General features: G+C 43.1%; 2 protein-coding genes across 3 annotated transcripts; one reads left to right on the forward strand and one right to left on the reverse strand.

Annotated features, from left to right (window-relative positions):
- The first annotated feature begins 658 nt into the window (after nt 1–658).
- Nucleotides 659–8,919, forward strand: zbtb42 (zinc finger and BTB domain containing 42). The gene is made up of 2 exons (XM_080414967.1): nt 659–788; nt 2,779–8,919. The coding sequence occupies exon 2, from the start codon at nt 2,793–2,795 to the stop codon at nt 4,389–4,391; it is 1,599 nt and encodes a 532-aa protein (XP_080271093.1). The 5' UTR covers nt 659–788; nt 2,779–2,792; the 3' UTR covers nt 4,392–8,919.
- Nucleotides 8,920–13,243: 4,324 nt separating this feature from the next.
- siva1 (SIVA1, apoptosis-inducing factor) lies at nt 13,244–18,580 on the reverse strand. Of its 2 annotated transcripts, none has more exons than XM_080414458.1 (4): nt 18,396–18,580; nt 15,910–16,122; nt 15,185–15,338; nt 13,244–13,483 (listed from the first exon to the last, which is right to left on the reverse strand). In XM_080414458.1, exons 1-4 carry the CDS (start codon nt 18,514–18,516, stop codon nt 13,435–13,437), a joined length of 537 nt encoding a protein of 178 aa, XP_080270584.1. In that variant the 5' UTR covers nt 18,517–18,580; the 3' UTR covers nt 13,244–13,434. The 2 variants fall into 2 exon arrangements, with proteins under 2 accessions (XP_080270584.1, XP_080270583.1); XM_080414457.1 differs by having other exon boundaries at nt 15,868–16,122.
- Between the last annotated feature and the right edge of the window lie 520 nt (nt 18,581–19,100).

Raw genomic sequence — 19,100 nt, forward strand, 5'->3', positions numbered from 1 at the left:
ATATCAAATGTATAAATTATAAAAGGTAATTTAACTTTCAGATATGAGTAGAAGGCAAATAAAATGTTATTGATTTTAGAAAAGATGAAAGAGTGTTGAATGGGAAAGGATTTCAGGGGTGTGTCTGTGTGTGTGTGGGGGGGGGCAGTGGTGTAAAGTAACTAAGTACATGTACTCAAGTACTGTACTTAAGGACATTTTTTTGTTATTTGTACTTTCTTCAGTATTTACAAATTTCAATACTTTTACTTCTACCCCACTACATCTCAATCTACATGATCCGTATCTTGAATATGGGACTACTAGAGTATTATCTACATTGCAGAATTGATACTTTTACTTTTGTAAAACATGTGAGTACTTCTTCCATCACTGGTTTGGGGGGTAGGCTACCCCTTTTACTAAGTTTAGGCAACAGCACACCATGGCATCTGTCCATATGTTGTTACGTCAATCAATGTCCCGGACAGGTGTTTCTATAAGGGAGCCAACTGATGTGTCCGAAGGTTCTCTTCTGCTACTTGCTGCCACTGTGTGAATGCAGCCAGTAGTACAGACAGACACAAACTTATTGTGGTCGAGCTGCTGCGGCGCTGCTATCGCGAGACTGGTCCGATCAACCTGCTTGACACACACAGCGCTGCTGAGTGCAGCCAGCAGCCTGCTGCCAGGGTCGAACTGGAAGCCCAAGAAAACGAGGAGAAGAAGCGAACATCTGGCCGCACGGTACAGACATCATGAAAGGACGTCGGAGCCTATAGGAAAACACGACGGATCCGCGTGTAAATGTAAGTGTCTTGTTTTTCCCCCAGTGTTAGAATAATGTAGAAAGCGAAAGTTGAGCGAACCGACGTCCGCGGATCGCTGCTTCGCTCAGCGCTGGGGCTGCTTGGCCAGCGGCAGTTTGGCGTTGCTGTTGTGAGTTCAGTTCCTCTGCTGTGTTAAAAGGCTTCCAATGCGTTTCCCAACCAACACGGACATGGAGCTCCGCGCACCCGCCTCGTGCACGCACTTTTTGCCCCTTGTTTTTTTTTTTAACAACAAATTATTTAAGCTAATTATTTCTAACGAAATTAAAACTTAATTTACCGTTAACTCGGCACCGATGAACTTATCTAAAATGTAATTGTAGTTTTATTTCCAGGTGATCTTTATGCAAAGTGTTATTTTGAAATTAACATAAGAAAAGTAACATTTCACTGTTGTGTGCGTGTGTGTGACCCAGTGCGCAAAGATCGAAGGGCTTTTTATTTTATTTTTTAATTTTAGTTGAAGGCTATTTATCGGGTGCTAGTTTGCCTCGGCGTGCAAGTTAAATTCTATAAAAGTTTGACCGTATATAGCCTTGTGTGTAAACCTCCTCGTATAATAAGAAGAAGTTGTGTGTCTTTTCGGTGGTGGTGTAACATATGGCTTGAAGCGTCGCACAGCTGGAGACAGCGTTTCCATTGCGGTGATGATGTCAGAGCAGCTGATACTCCACAGCTTGCAGTGTAATTAGCAAACAGAGAGTCTCCAGTCTCCTCTCTGCCTTTTTCTTATAACCTTCAAACCTTGCCCCGATGTGGCGAGTGGTAGCCTTTTATCCGCAAACGACCCACCAACCAACACAACGCGTCTGCCGCTCGTCTCTGTTTGTTTGCGTGCTGTGGTGTTTAAACGGTAACCGGAAAGACTCGCCCCAAAACACGCTCGCCCCCATTTTTTTTTTATCGCGGACCGCTTTCGCTCCCAGCGGTTCTTGTATTCTTGTATTTATTTTGCTGAGGATAAGGTTAGAAAGAAGTTTAGGGCTAGGCATAGTTTTATTGAGGTTAAGTTGAGAGGGAAAATGTTAGGTTTTGGCACTGCTTTACTGAGGTTAGGTTTAGGCAAAGTTTTACTGAGGTTACGTTTAGGAATAAGTTAGGGTTTAGGCATAGTTTTACTGAGGTTACATTTAGGAATAAGGTTAGGATTATTAATGGCATAGTTTTACCGAGGTTTCGTTTAGGATTACGTTTAGGTTTAGGCATAGTTTACTGAGGTTACGTTTAGGAATACCAACCAGGTTGAGACCGTTCCGAGGTCGCCGGGATTTGCCCCGGGGCGACTGTGTTTTGGTGCGAGCGTTTTGGTATTCGCTTAAATGAACAGTTCTCCTTTGGTTGTTCGGTAAACACGAACAACAGCTGAGCAGCGAGCGTTTCTTTTCTTTTCTTTTTGGCGTGTGGAATCGTGCGTGTGACTGTGTGCGTGTGCGTGCCCCACAGTCCGTCCGTTTCGCGTTTCCATGAACCGCAAAAAGTAGGCTGCTGCTGCCTAGGCTACTTAGCAGGAATACTTTTAATAATTGGTAGGTGGAGTAATTGGAGGATTCGTTTACAGAAATGATACAGAGGTTGCGCGAGAAACCGTATCCTGTTAATTGTTTTCTAGTTTTTGGTTAAGTTATTAGATTAGAGCCTCGCCTCCTGCTTCTTTAAAGTCCTCCTTAATTTCCCTGAGATAATTTCTTACTTATTTGAGTTTTACATGGGAATGGATTATATACTAACTTTGTATGAGCTGAGTTTTTATATCATTTTGAAAACCAAACTTGGAGGTATTGTAAATGCAAGTATTACTACTTTTAGATAATTTGCCTAAACATGAATAATTAACCACCCTAATCTTTGCATATCTTTGGGTTTGCTGACTTTGTGCCTCTTGACTGCCTATGCGTTGCTAACTCTGTGGCGCCCTCTAAATGGCTGCATTTTGCTTATCCAGTATCCTGTTTTTCCTGTTTTTCATCAGGTTATGAGGGAAGAATGGAGTTCCCAGACCATAGCCGCCAGTTGCTGCAGTGTCTGAGTCAGCAGCGTCACCAAGGTTTCCTCTGTGACTGCACTGTTCTTGTCGGAGAGGCTCGATTCAAAGCGCACAGGGCCGTGCTGGCCTCATGCAGCATGTACTTCCATCTCTTCTACAGGGACCAGCTGGACAAAAGGGACGTTGTGCATCTGAACAGTGACATTGTGACGGCCCCGGCTTTCAGTCTGCTCCTTGAATTTATGTATGAGGGGAAGTTGGAATTCAGCGCCCTGCCAGTGGAGGATGTCCTGGCCGCGGCCAGCTACCTCCACATGTATGATATTGTTAAAGTGTGTAAAAGCAAGCTTAAAGACAAGGAATTGTTGCCCTTGGATGAAAAGATGGCCGAGGGCTTGGGGCTGAGCTGTCTGGACAGGGAGAATTCCTCAGATGGCGAGCTGCGCGGTAAGCGGCTAGGCCGGCGACAGCCCCAGACGCAGGCTCACGGGCCACACAAGGCCCCCCCGAAGGAGGAGTTTGACAGGGACAACGGTGAAGTCAGGCTGGCTGTCACAGATTGTGATAGGTCTGCACAGAGCAGGCAGAAGGCAAATGGTCACTCTGGCAGGTCCCTGGACCTTGTAGGTGTCAATTATGTGTCAGCAGAGGCCGAGCCCTGCGACCAAACAGCTGGAAAAACAAAAGCTGATGTCAGTAGTTCCACCGTATCGCTATCCCAGAGGTCCAGGGCTTCAGATGACATGGACTGCGCACTGGATTTGTCTTTCAAGCCTCTGTCTAGCAGAGATCCCTTACACCCCTCCTATGTCTCGGGACAGCTGGCCCTCGACAGCCAGCAGCAGGGCACTGAGCCACTTGTTAAAGACGAACACGACTTGCTGTCAGAGCAGGAGGACAGTGAGCCGATGAGCCCCGAGAGCCAGCGCTTTGGGAATAGTGCCAGGAGCTCAGTGGTGACAGGGTTCGCTGCCCTCTTCCCAGGCAACAACGGTTCCACAGCCGCCCTGCTCTCCCAAGAGGAAGACCTGATGGAGGAGGAGGGGGATCGTCGCAGGGGGAGGGAGGGCGCTCCGGGCAGGGAGGGCGAGGAGAGGAGGGGCAGGCTGCTGGGGGACAGCGAGGAGGAGGAGGAGGACGACCTGGCCTCCTCAGACATCTCCACATCCAGTGGGGTGCTCCTGCCCCCGGGGCAACAACAGGTGTGCGTGTGCCCCCTCTGCAGTAAAGTGTTCCCCAGCCCCCACGTGCTGCAGCTGCACCTCAGCTCGCACTTCCGCGAGAAGGACGGCGCCCGTTCCAAGCTCTCGCCCGACGGCTCCGTCCCGACCTGCTCCCAGTGCGGCAAGACCTTCTCGTGCATGTACACCCTCAAGCGGCACGAGCGCACCCACTCCGGCGAGAAGCCGTACACCTGCGGCACGTGCGGCAAGAGCTTCCAGTACTCGCATAACTTGAGCCGGCACGCCGTGGTGCACACGCGCGAGAAACCGCACGCGTGCAAGTGGTGTGAACGGCGTTTCACCCAATCGGGGGACCTCTATCGCCACATCCGGAAGTTTCACTGTGGCCTCGTCAAGACTCTTGCCATTGGATAAAACGCACCTCCCCCACAGTGCCATGACACAGGACAGAGTATGTCTTTTCATAATACTGAGTACTACAACTACTACTACTGAAAATGTTTCTTACATGCGTCTGCACACATGGAGACATGTCCCTTTTGGAATTCTACCCCCCCACGTGGGCGTTTCTCAAATTTAAAGAGATGTAGCGACTTTATAACTGGAATCAATGAATTCTGTGCTGTTAAGGCATGTGTGCGCTGGTCAGAAGCAGACTGCTGAAGGTGTTTGTGTGCACAAGCTGTAATGTCTAATTTATGCTCTGTTGTATGACGGTGTCGCATGCAGGAAATGGCAGATCTACAAGCTTGTTGTGAGCTTGTAGATCGGCTATCTTCAGCACGCAGCAACGCAGTGCAACTAAGTATAAATCAGACATAAGATTAACCTGGGTGTATCAAGACTCCAGCTGGTGATGTGTTGAAGGTGAATCAATGAATCATGTGATGCACTTCTTTCTTTCTTTTCTTTCTTTCTTTGGCGTTAGTGTCACTCTGTTTTAGTTCATTCAAGTGCATATTTTTGCCGAGACAAAGGTATCCAACTTGGATATCTTAGATAAAGGCAGATGAGTGATAGCTAATGCTAACGTAAGTTAATACAATCGTTTGAATGAGTGATGAGACTTTGCGCACATGGGAGAACAGAGCCGTCCGCGAGTAGCAATATATGATTTCTGTTTTTCTTATAACACTTTCATTATTTATTTTTAGACCTGTTTTGTCTTAACAACTAAACTATTACATGGCAGCAAGATTAATGAAGTTTGACTACTGGAAGTATATTTCTTTTCTTTTTGTTGGGGGGGGGGGGTTAGTACTGTTCTCTTAATTGAAATGAAGTTGGCCACAGTTTTATGTTCCTTAAAATGGAAGACAAAATATTGCCTTGTGGTGTTTTCACCAGGTGTAGATCATAAATTAGCCTGTTGTTGATCAGGCTAGTTATTATCGGAGTTTACCAGAACAATTGTTTCTAATTCATAGGTTAAAACTGAGTTCATATTGAAGTAATGACCTTCAAATTAAAATTCCCATTTACAGTAAAAAGCAATATGATCAATTCCAGCTACTGCAGGTGACATTGGTGCCTAACACCTAATACTTAAACAATAGGACCTATTGCGTTACCTTCTTGTGGAAATCTTAACTTGTTTTGGCTTTTAAAATCTGGATTGCCCTCTCATTTCAAATTGTCCAGATACCAGGAGGTAATAAAAGCTTCACTGGAATGCCAGTTGACCCGTGAGTGTCCTTAATTAAATAATTTATGAGAATGTAACAAATGTATGTAAACTGAGCTGTCAAGTAAATATTTATTGAAACCATTTGATCGAAAGTCAAATAGTTGGCAATAAATTACCTTGTTATTTCCTGGTATGGCAAGAGAGGGCAATTGACAAAACATTTAGGGCAAGCCCCTTGTAGGCAGGCGAAGGAGAGATGAAGAACAATGGAACTACATTATCTGTGTGCCTCAGTTATGGATGGGTTAACATAACCGTAGATGTCTGTTGGTTGCACTGTATGTTCATCACAGCTGTGCTTCATTGGCTGGAGGTGAATGTACTCTGTGTTTTTCTTTCTTGGAATTGACTGAATTTTTCATACATGTATCCTATTTTATTATTTTATTTCTGTCTGTATGTACGATACTACTGATTAATTTAGACCTGACGCCTTTGGTGGAACTAATCCTGACAGAATCCTTGAGCAAAACGAGCAATTATGAGCCTGTTCTGTTTAAGGGCAGTGAAATGGGTTTCTTCACTGCAGGATTCAATTGGATGCTATGTGGATTCTTACCAGGGGGGTGGCACTAAAAGATCACAGAATTTTGTTTAATCTGTCCTGAGAAGACTTGATCAGAATTATTTATTAGTTTTTGAGTTGGTTCAGGGTTTACTGTAGGTGTGATCTCAATTCTATAAGCTTGAAATGACGTCTTGCCTTGCTATCTTGGTACTCTTTCATTGGTATGGGGCTGTTAATTTTCGCTGTGCAAATCCAGTTACTGTAATATTTTTTAATACACCATACACAAAACTCTTCAAGATTTGTCACATGGAACATAGAGAAGCACTTGTTCTTTAGCATGCATATAGTTTCAACACTGATATCGTCTAGGCTGCTATTTCTTACTATGTGTATATTTAATGTAAATATATAATCTATTTATCAAACTTGTTTGTTTTCCTGTATTAGTACTCACGTAGGGTCGAGAAAGCAAGGTGTCTTATTAAGGCTGCGGTCTCTGAGCTCAGTGGCATGTCTTCCCCAGAGATTATTTTGTGTTTCTCTTCCATATTCAACACCTCACTGAGCCGCGCCTCGCTACAAACCAGAACCCCGTTAACACTGCTACGACTGCTGTTCCGCCAGGGGAAGCAGTTGTTCACAAGCACAGCCACACCGATACGGCACGGCGCAGGCTACCTATAGAAGTCACACAATACAGGCATTGTTCCCCCATGTCCCAGGTACTTCTCAAGGGAGCATTGTGTATCTCTCTCCTAGCTGTGGGGAGAAAAGGCACCGCGAGTCTCTCTTTGCACTTTTCTGTATTGAATGGAGGTATCGGAATGCAAGAAATGTATTTAGCAAAGGGAGACAGTAAACAGGTGCATTGTCTGGAGGCATCAAAGTACAGCCCCCCTATCCCAGAATGCAGTAGATAAGTGCTTCATTGTCCTATATGGAGGAGATACCATGGTGATTTGATTGCACATTTATCAGGAGAATATCTTTATCAGAGTATTGCTTCTCAAGTGTCTTGTTGCCACATTATTATTTTTTTAAGTTTTCTTTTTCTCCAAACGTTGGACAATGCTTATCAAAGCCCTGACTGTGAAAACGTTTCAGCAGTGAAAGTTAGAATAGTTTTTCAACCTACCTGTCCATTTCAGCATAATCTCCTTAGGGTGGGTTTAGGATTTATGGAAGCCTTGCTTATTAATCACCAGACTCCTTCCAGGACCATCCAATGTATTCACAAGACTGCTTTTATGTCTTGGTAATCGGCACAAGTCTCCTGCCAGCATTTAATGAGTGCAAGTCAAAGGGGAACCATTTTTCTTTAAATTACATGAAATCATGAACAATTCTGTTCCATAACCTGTAGTGACCTGGAGTATTATAACGGTTTGGCAGCGCTGCTAACAAATGCAGTCAGGAAATTCAAAAGATGTTGGATGTCCTGAGAACTGAATTACTTTGGACGTGAGTTATTTCAGATACATAGATGTTGTGTAGTGTTGATACTAGCGAACGATATTTCAATCAAAACACAAGAATGTAGAATTTGTCACTTGTCTCATTGCTTTTTATTTATTTTGTTATTTTTTTTAGTTAATGGAGCATTTCTTTTAAAGGAGTATTTCTTGTGGTGCAGTTGAATCAGTGATTCTCTAATGTTCACATGTACAGAGACATAAACTAACATTATGTAAAGTATTGTTTTCTGCTAATTGTTTCGGTCTTTATTTATACCTCCAGGACGATCCCAGAATGTGCCTTGTAGACACGCTAATAAATGTTGAATCAGAAGAAGCCCTGTTTCTACACTAAATTTGCCATAGACTGAGGTGATACACAGTAAATTCCAGAGTGTTAAATTAACATTTAGGTTACTATGTAGCTTTCATACAACCTTACAAGTGGCCCAATGAAGTAAAAAAAAATAACACCAGAACAATTGGGTCAATTTGTCTGTCATATCAAAATGTTCCGATCAGTCAAACAAACAAATTGAAGTTTCATTATTTCTTTGCTGCTTTTGGAGATGAAATCTGAGATATGGAGTTTAATTTGACCATTTGTTTATGTTAATAAATCTCTTTTGTACATGTAAAACTGAAGACAAGCATTTTTGTGTTTGGCTTTTATTAACTTATGATTTGGAACTAACAAAGTCTGTTCCTTAGATTATTGTTGAATGTGAAACAGAGGTTTCGATTTATGACTTCTATGGAAACGGGGAGAGTTGCTCTTGATTCGGGGCTATGTCTGCCTAACTCATGCTGTATGATCTTGGAGTCAAAAATTACTGTAGGGTCACAATGATACTGGAATTCTGTCCTCTGCAGGTTACGACTGTGAAATTGTGTATAATCATGAGAAATATTTATTATTGAATTGTGCAACATTTGACTATCTCAATTTTTGATTTAAAAAAAAAAAAGCTTCTAAATGTCAATGAAAAATCTTTTTAATAGAATTTGTAGAAGTGCCATTAGAATTTAATATAATTTTTTAATAAGAAAGGTATATTTTATAGTAATCAATTGCTTCAGTGTTAGTGGTGTATAGATTAGGGGATAATCTTATGCAGAATTGACATTGATTAGATCTTGAGGTAATTTACTTTGTTTGATCTGTAATTGTATGTGCATTTCTTTTTGTTTGCGTTTTCTTTTCCGAGTGTGCTTGTGTGTGCGTGCTGTGGAAATGTGACAATCTTGATTTAGGTCTTTATTAAGATTATGCATAGATTAAAATGGAACAACTTTCTCTGACTGTGTGGATTTCTTTCATTGCATGAATATACATTTCACAACAGTTTTGTCATCAATTATATATTGATATATGCAGATAACACAGGTTCTGGTTTAAACCACTTTCAACATGGTGTCCCTGTTTTGGACATGTCATTATAGGTGAACATGTTCTGCTATTTTTGGAAGTGTGGAAACATATAGAGAAAAGTGAACACCTGACCTTAAGAGATGTTTCCAAGGAGAGCCCATGTCGTCTATGCTGCAGTTACAGTCAACCAACCATGTGTCGACGACGACACCACTGCAACTGTGTGTACATAGACAACAATGTGATAATATTGTGAGTCTTATGGTCCCGATCCCATTGAAATCATAAACTGCACACCAGAGATGATATCCAGACCTGCTTCCAATACCCCACAGAGGGGCTAAACCTGGGACAATGTGGTTATTTGACTGTTATTTAATTGTAATACCAAAATTCTATGAGTGAATGTGTAATGGCTCATAGATGGCTCAGACTTCATAAATTTACATAATGCATGCATAAGCGGGCAAACAAAAAAAAATAAGTGTGTCTAATTGGGATCTTCATGCCAATTCACTGGTCATTTTCTTTGGAGACAACTTTTAATTATTCTCCCGCTGCACATGTAAAGACAATCCAGCTGCTCTGCTGTGCGATCCCAATGGGGATGGGTTTGGGTTCCCACCACCCTCCCCCTATTCCAGCACACCCACTATGGGAGCCCCATATAGACAAGGGCTGCATCCACCCATCCCTGCCCCCATCCATCCCACCTCCCAGCCCCCGGCCCCCCGAACCACGGCCCCAAACCTCGACCTCATCCCACCGCTCTATTGTGTGTGTGGGTAGTAGCTCAGCCACTCTATTGTCTGGCCCCGGCTCCGCAGCACGCACTTTATGCACAAACAAGACGACACAGTGGCGCTGGCCCGCCAGCCGGCCTAAAGAAAACAATGTCTCCTCAAGATCATTCATAAACACCCTGAGCCAGCCCCGGCGGCTCACGGTAAATATGGGCCTTTCTGCAATGCTGTGACCACCTCGTACTGTAAACATCCCCATGGGAGGCCGCGGGGCGTTCCGCCGCCGTCCACTTCTCACATCTGCACAACTCGATCCAGGATGCACAACAAGTGCCTATACAGCAGTGGTTCTCAAACAGTTTTATGTCACGGACCCCCAAATTAATATGTATTTGGCCGCGGACTCCCATTTGAAAAGAGCTTGTGCCAGGGACCCCCATAAGAGAAGATTTGTCATTTACCAAAAATAGCCGAAAAATATAAAAGGGCTTCAGTGTTTAAACTGTTCCTCATTCTGCTGGGGACCCACTGGAACCCCCCCCCCCCCACAATGACCCCTGGGGGACTCCTGACCCCACTTTGAGAACCAGTGGCCTACACAGTGTAACTGTGGAAATCATATGGACCCAAACCTCAACCAGGAAAGTACAGGCCATGTGACAGGGCTTAGCAGCAGGATGAGAAGCTGGGATATGTGCAGAGTAACTTGATGGTGTAATAAAGCATTCCTCCCTGAGGCTTAAATGCCCGGCTTATTTTGCAGCGTTTAGCGATATACTTGGTGGAAGTTGAAAGCAAAGTTGTAAGTGTCCACTGCCTCACAAGGCCAGCGGTGGGAGCCCTTGACCTCTGAACGGACGGACTGCCAGGGACAGCTGGTGTGGCCCATGTTTATTTATTTATTTCTTAACAAAAGACAGGTGGTCACACTTGAAAAGGGCACACAAACACAGTCACACACGCATATGTGCACGCAAACGTGCGCGCACATAGCCACATTCAGCTTTTCTTCTGTCTTTTTCTCTCTCCATGCGTATGCGTGCACATGCACATGCATTCAAGCAATTTATCTGTTGACATATTATTTTGTCTTCCAGAAAATTGCAATCATATTGCTCCCAGGAATAAACTCATTCCAGTCTGATATAAGAGAAAGCCTTCTCAAGGATAAGAGGAAAGACATACCATCATTACCCAGTTACGGTACGTAATGTTACATGTTCCCACTGAATATACTGAAATCCAAAGACAGTGTCCTTGAAGGGTTGTTCTTTTATTTATCCATACTGAAGGAGCACTCAAGTTCAAGATCACAATCTACAACTTTCATCTGAATTGCATATACGGCATTATGTCGTCCAGAAGTGCATAAATGCATATCAACTAGTGCTCACACTGGGGTTGCCTTGTTTGGAGACTGCCAAGACACTGTGTCCTTGGTCCACTGCACAGCTGTCACTTACTCACACTCATTGACGCATATTTATAGCAGCAGCATCATTGGGCCCGACGCTCACACTCCAGGCCACAGCTGGTCCCCAAAAGAATGGGTGAAAGACAAAGCCACATGCTCCTGCTGGCCGACTGCAGTTGGCCCGGTCTTGGAGTCTGTACTATGTACTGTATATCTAGCCTGTGTGGCCCCTCTCCTCACAGATACCCAGCCGCACATGAGCCAGGGTAAATGAGGCTCTAAACTAAAAAAAGGCATTTTAACCATATAATATTCTTGGCTCGGTGAGTGTGCCTGAAGTAAGTCCAATGGCTGCTTCTTTTTCTACGGACGGGGACCATTCTGGGAAGGCACAGCGTGACCTTTTTTCATTAACAGTGGAGATGTGCTGAAGACGCCGACAGCTGCATGCTCTTCTTTTGAAGGTACATTAACCACATGAACCCTAGTGTCCCTATTCTGGGATGAACATTCGGCAAAAACAGCTGTTTAACGAGCTCACAATGCATTGTGAGTGCGACGTGCTATGAGCTTGTAGATCATCTATTTTCGTCCAGTCAAAGTATACAGGGTGTAAGTGGTCGATTCATCACTTCATTATGCAGGGGGACCCCTGGCACTGCCATCCGTCCTTCCAGTAAATTAACAATGAATACCTCCTCCAAATGTTTCGGATGACAGACAGGAATGTCAGCCCTAAACGCTATGATCATCCTATATATTGCTGTTGTTAAGAGTATATGCTCATCAAATGGTTTGGAAGTCCTTTGAAGAGCGAACGTCTTCCTCAGAATTCTTTTTTTGTGTTCTTTATAATGTTACCTTAAAAAAATAAAATAAGTATAGACATCTTGACGCCTTGCTAGCCAGCAGCTGTCTGTTCACTCATCCAGAAACCATGCAGTGCCCTCTGACACCAACTGCAGCGCTCCCCACAGACCAGAGAGCCACAATTGGCCCTCTGAGCACGATGTGACTCAGGAGCTCACGCACACTTCCAGTTCCAACTCGTCCGACATCTATTCTAGAGCAGTGGTTCTCAAACTTTTTAATTTCAAGGACCCCCCATAACTCTGAGCGCATGCAAATGTAACCAAATTGACCCGTTATGGGCCCATTTGTACGCTCTTAAGAGTTACAGAACTTTTAAGGGTCCACTTGGAACCCCCTCAAGAAACCCTGAGCCTAACCCCACTTGTGAACCACCGTTTGTAGATCTGTTATTGTGGAAACGATTGAAGTTTTAACTCCTCTTAACATCTACAGCACTGGTTCTTAAAGTGGGGTACGGATGGGGAACCCCAGGACTCCTTGAAAGGGTTCCCCAGCAAAATGAACAGTTTAAACTTTTAATCTTAACAAATCATCGAATGGGCATCCTGGCACAAAAGGTTTACAAAAGGCGTTCTGTGGCCAACTACATTTAATTTGGAAGTCCCATGACATGAAAGGTATGAGAAGCACTTATCTACAGTACCAGGTAAAGTGACTGGTTCCTTTAAGGGCCATGGCGAGGACTTCCGCCAATGAGAACAATTACTCACAGAGCGCAGCACATGACCCTGAAAAGCAGTCATCATCATCAGTGATGTACCGGAGCCAAGGAAAAGTGATGACTACAGCTCAAGGTCATGACCAGTAGGCACAACTGTAGCCAAGCAGTCTGCGACAAAGGCTCTGGAAGACCTCTTGTTTTCATGTTCCCAGTTTAAATCCAAATACTGGGTTATCAGAAAAGTCTCAAGGCAAGTCATAGTGACTGGGTAGGAATTTCACTATCATATCTCAGTCAAAGCGGTCTGATAATCAGTAGGGGAACAGGGGGTATCTAGGCATGGTGGATTGCAAGTAGATATTTGTCCACAAGTACACATGAATAGATTTCTTCTACATTACCCAATTGAACATGGCCCTGGTATTTTGTCAGTGCTTATCATTTAATCAAATTAACATCCTTAATGTGTGCTGCCATCTGCTGGTGGATAGGTTTAATGACACTTACGCTAGATCATGCACAAAAAAAAGAGAAAAAAAGGTTGGATAGAGTAAAGCTTTCAAGTATTTATTTCGAAATTTAATACATATATACACACACAAATAGACATCTGGAATATGACATAAAAAAAATTACAGGTATAAAAATGTAGTTTCAGTATCTCGTGTCCAAAGGCAACTCGTGTATTAAGCATAATAATCGTCTAGTCCCTCCTTGTCCAGTCGTCTTACGTCTCCGGTCGTTATGATGAGCAGCCACAACACACAACCTGGTCATACCGTCCACTGTAGCTGTGGAGCGAAAGACAGATCAGAATGAGTAAAAATGTTTAACTACACCCAGGCAAAATATTATAAACGCAACTGCTCTTACAGAGACATCACGGATTGCCTGAGAACCAGAATTATTGTAGTTCTGAGATTTACTAGTTTTAGTTTTTCATTTGGGTTTGATTTAAGTTTAGCTTTACAGTAGTTAGGAATTGGCAAGTTTTAGTTTAGTTTTTATAAGGGAAGCCTTGATTTACGGAAGCTGAAAAATGTAGGATGAAAGAATACATGACATCACCCTCAAAAATGAGATGCTGCATCTCAAGTGGCTTATCCTCTGGTGAAATTTCAAAATAAACTAAGATCATTTGACATAATTCTATTTAATTTGAAATGAACACTGAGGATTTTACTGTGCTGCACAGGAAAAAAAACTGATGAAAATGATCAAAATACTGGAGGCTTTGGAAATCTGACAGTTTCAGTCCCTTATTATTCACTGGTAGATAGCCATGCTGTCCGAGTGCACACAAATGAGTATAGTGTGTATAATGTATAGTGAAAAGTTATCAGCACAGCTGCTCCAAGGGAAACGAGATAAATCTGTTTACTAGCCCCCTCTGCCTAGTTTGACATGCTTTACACGCATAGCACTGTGTGCATGCTCCATATTGAATGTAGTCATCAATACCATAGAAGTGAAATGTTGGATATTGTTAGATGCACATCCGATGCAAAATGCAGACACCCAACGTAAACAACCAATCACTCATAAAAAGAAATCTGCCTTTCAGTTTAGTACGTTTTTCCACACACACTGGACCAAAAATGTAATGACAATGACAGTACAGGCCTGGGGGGAAAAAAGCAAAAGCGCTGTGAAATAATAAGACTGTGGAATATCTACCCCTGAAAATTGTAAGAAATGTTTAAACCATCTCTACACAATAAGTAGGCAATTTCTAATTCCCGCTCTCTTCCACTACTTTTTGTACAGAAACGGGGAAGTGACATAAACAAGATCATGTAGTGCGACTTCAAATTAAATTGGATAAGTATGAAAGGAAAAGTAGTACATAAGAAAAACCAAATGCGTAAAAGGTACTCTAGTCCTCATACACAATAGTCCAGAGAAATGCATTCCCAACACTCCTGGCTGAGCAAGTTTCTGACTACAAGAGCAGGATTAGAGCCATCTGCAACATTTATGTCTACCAGCTATCCTTGTAACTCTGTAGCACTCATTTGTTTTCTTAGCACTCCCATTTTTTACCCAGTTTGACAATATCAGATCAACACGTCACAATGGCTCCCTTTTGCAGCACCGCAAAGTACATAAAATAGGACTTTGAGCACTTCACCCATTTTCACCATATCTTCATATAATTGGTCCTCACTAATGCTCATTAAGACCAAGATACTTGTCTACTCACTCTGCGTCTCATTTGTGGGCTATGACAGTTCAGAAACCTGCATAACAATAATATCATCGAGAGGGATTCCAAGAAAGTTATGCTGAAATTCTTGCGTGAATTAAATCTGGTTTGAAATGACAACCTGGTAGGCAGGTTTCTGAACGTTCCACACCCCTTCTGAGACACAGTGAGTAGATTGAAAGGTGCCATCTTATGATGAGCATTAGTGAGGACCAATCATAATGAATATAAAGGGCTCCTTTAAGTGGTTAAATGTCTAAACTGTAAATATTGTGGTGGGACTCACTCTAGGGCGGTGCAGACTGAGCAGCAGTGGTTGGAGCAGTTGGTGCACTGCTGGATGCAGGCCGGGCAGACTGGACGCTCACACTGGGCACACGGCCTCCTGCTCCCCTGGCTCCTCTGACACACGCAGCAGCCAGCGGAAGCCACAGTCGAACCTACAGCCATACAATAAAATTAACCAATTAGGTATTGTATGTCAGGCCCCCCGACTGATGTTTTAACATACACATAACATTAACTTACATCTGCCAACATTTCAAAGAATAGCTCTACGATTACAGTATGAAAAAAAAAGTTGAAAATGGTACACAACATACTGTAGTGAAATACTAGTAACATATAATCTACTATGTAGAGCAGTATGGAATGTAAAAGAATTTCATTTGAACCACAGACAAAGGGCGGGTGTGGACATTATTCGAACTGGTCCATTCGTTTGATTCCAGGCATTTCACTTTCCAGACACACAAACTTGAAATACACAATTTGTAAGTAAAAGGACGCCATTAAAAAAATAACAAAAGGAGTTTCTCCAAACCTCTATACACTTTCCAAGAAAGTTAAATACATTTTAATGGGAGCGGATGGCGGCTATGCTGAAAGGAGCCCTACTAAGTAGGGAGACGGAATAACAATTAGCAGTGATGGTGTGCGTTTCAAATCACAACAATGCAATAAGTTTACCGTCTGAGAAAAGAGTCCTGGTCGGTCCGGTCCGACTCATACCTTGTGCCGTGGTTGCTTTGGTCAGCCTTCCATCCAGTCCAATACGCGTCTGTCCTCTCAGCAGGGTCTGACTGCATGCAGGTGGCACAGTCTGAGCTGTGGGCTGTGGAAGATCGGCGCCCAGCTGCATCTTCTCTTCTCCTTCCACGTTCATCGACATATTATTATCCATGGCCGCTTTGGCACCGCTGAAGAGCAAACTGGTGGTCTTCGCTGTGGAGACAATGGGGTTGTGTTGTCATGCGTGGATGAATGCGATTATTTTCACAATGGCAGGAAAGGAAATCAGGATCATTGCAGTGTTGCCATGGTTCTGCTTATTATAAGAGACTTTGGGCTTCTTTTTCTGTCAAGTTGCTTGTAAATATTGGCAGTTGCGGGTTGTGTTTTTTTTTTTTTTTTACCTAAAGTGTAATTGCATGTCATGGACCCCTAAATTGATATGCACTTGTCCCTAACCCCCATATGAAAATGTTTTGTGCCATGGAGCTCCGTACCAGATTCCATGTCTGCTTATTATAAGAGAAATTATTTATTATAAGAGACTTGTAATAAGTTACAAAAATATTTCACATTCCAAAATTTGAAAATAGCCGATGTAAGTGCTATTGTGGCCTAGTCGCTTCTTTTGGGCTAGTTTTCCTAGACCACCTGGTTGCTCATTTCTCTCGCTAAATCTGGCAACACTACATCAGTTCAGCTCACCTCTATGGTTCAGCTGAGTGAGCTGCCCATGTTATTGAAGCTCCAGGCTACGAGGCAGCCTTGGATCTAGTCAATCATAGATGTATTTGGTCCAGTCTGACATTTGCTTACGCATCTATATTTCATAGACAAGTCTGATACAAATGTCACTCGATAAAAGACATCTATGATAGTCTTGACCCGAAGATAATAAGGTTGTTGTTTTCAGATTAGAGCCAACGCAGACTCATCAGCATCAAAACTGGCAACAATCACGTTTAAATCATATGATCAAATCGATAAGACAGCTGGTTGGAGGTGGTAACCCATACCATAGAGCTATAATATGGTAACCCAGCATGTTTGCTTTGTTGCAGGCCTGTTAGTAGCCCCGTTTAGAAGAGTGAGGTTCCAAACGGGGCTAGCCTGTTGGTAGCAGACAGGGACTTTCAGCACTATACCCCGTAGACACTCCAAACATGTACAAATTGAAAATAAGGTGCTTAACCCCACGCCCCAAATGTCAACTCTCGCTACGGGGTAGTAGTTTAAAGAAGTGTCAATAAAGAAGTGTTTTAATGCCGTCTGTGGCCGAACGCCATTTTTTCACCTTCGTTTACTTCCTGTTTACATTGAGTGTAATTCCGGGTTTCACCAGATGGGCGCGTCACTACCGCCCATTGGGAACTTCCGACAGAATCGGCCACAGACGGCATTAAAACACTTCTTTATTGAAAGATATGTATTATTGCTTTAACCTACTACCCCGTAGCGAGAGTTAACATTTGGGGCATGGGGGTAAGCACCTTTATTTTCAATTTGTACATGTTTGGAGTGTCTACGGGGTATAGTGCTGAAAGTCCCTGTCCATGGGGGGTGAACCCTACAACTCTCGTAGATTGAAAACGTCAGAATCATAAATACGTCTACGAGAGTTGTATTCTACAGCTAACTCCGTAGTATGACGGAACCGCTGGCCAATAAGAACATTATCTAATCTACAAGCAAACACGCACATCGCATCGAGACGCGTTGTTAGATTGGTTGTAGATATGTTCTAACTTCTTTATTAAGGCAAAACCGACAGTCGCGGTGTCGCGCTGATAAAACACCGATATTATCCCATGCCGTGGTATAAAACCCCAATAAAACAAACGTTGTGTAAAAGAAACAACTAGACGTTTTGTAAACATCAGCAAACTATCTTTAGCCCGATGCATTCTCTGATTTACTGACCCCAGGCAAACACAGCCGAACAGTTAGCGGGCCGTCATGGATGAACTTGAACCTGGTGTTTGCTCCGTTTCCATTTTACAACCCGTACATCAGATTTCAAATATAAAGTGCTTAAGCCATGGCCTATGGCCACGGATGTTACAATTATGTACAAGCCCTCAGAAGTACCCATATCTTTCGTATTGTTCAATAAAAAGCATTTTAAAAAGCCATTTTCTCATAGTCATTATGTTATCAGAGTGCAATACACCCCCCAACCGATAGGGTCACGTAATTGAAAGCATATGGAGAAAATAGCCACCGATCAGATTAAAATGCTTTTTATTGAACAACACGGAACATACGGGTAGGTCTGAGAGCCCGTACATAATTGTAACATCCGTGGCTATGGGGTAACCACTTTATATATGAAATCTGAACGTTTATTTAGATTTACGGGCTAAAAAGGGAGAAAGTGCAAACACCAGGTTGAAGTTCATCCATGACTGATATGACAGTCATATATCAGGGCTATGATTAGCTTAGCAAGGTTGGTAATAATAACACGCCATCTTCTTCTTTCTTACCAAAGATTTCTTGTCGTATCTTGTTGCCAAACACGCCACAGTTGCTCAGCTCGCGGTCTCCCACGTGGATCTTGTACTGTGACGAGAAGGTCTCGGTGAAAGGACAGGCTCGTTTAGGCATCTTTATATAAAGTTTCTTCCTCGGTCACTTGTTTGTTTGCGGGAAAAATGTTCACGTTGATCAAGCAGCGGGGAGCGGTTAGCCAATCCCCTATTTGACCTGTTATCACGTGACACACACCCCTCACCCACGTGACTTGACTTCCTCCTCTAATAATCAGTGGTTCTCAACCTGCTGTGGGTCTGGACCGGTCTGGACCTCAGGGGTCCCATACAGTGAAGTGACAATTTAAGGACTTTTAAGACCTTTTCATACCTAAAAAAGAATTGAAAAGAAAAAACACCGTTGACTGTACCAAAAGTAATTGACAAACTATAGTATAAAAACTGGTCAAACATTGGCCAAATTGTCAAATACATAGGCATTTTTTTGTCTATAAAAATATTAAACATTTCCACAATATTTATCTGTGGAACCAAGTCAAATGAAATGTAATGCCTCCACTCCTACAATTCCAAGTGCTTGTCAGGGTGGTCACCAGAGATTTCGACCCAGGACGATTCGACCCGGACCATTCGACCCGCTCTCGACCCGCTTGGACCTGACTTTTCGACCCGGACCGCGAGAGAGAGAGACAGAGAGAG

This window comes from Gymnoscopelus braueri, assembly GCF_963280865.1.
Source record: "Gymnoscopelus braueri genome assembly, chromosome: 19".
Lineage (NCBI taxonomy): Eukaryota > Metazoa > Chordata > Actinopteri > Myctophiformes > Myctophidae > Gymnoscopelus > Gymnoscopelus braueri.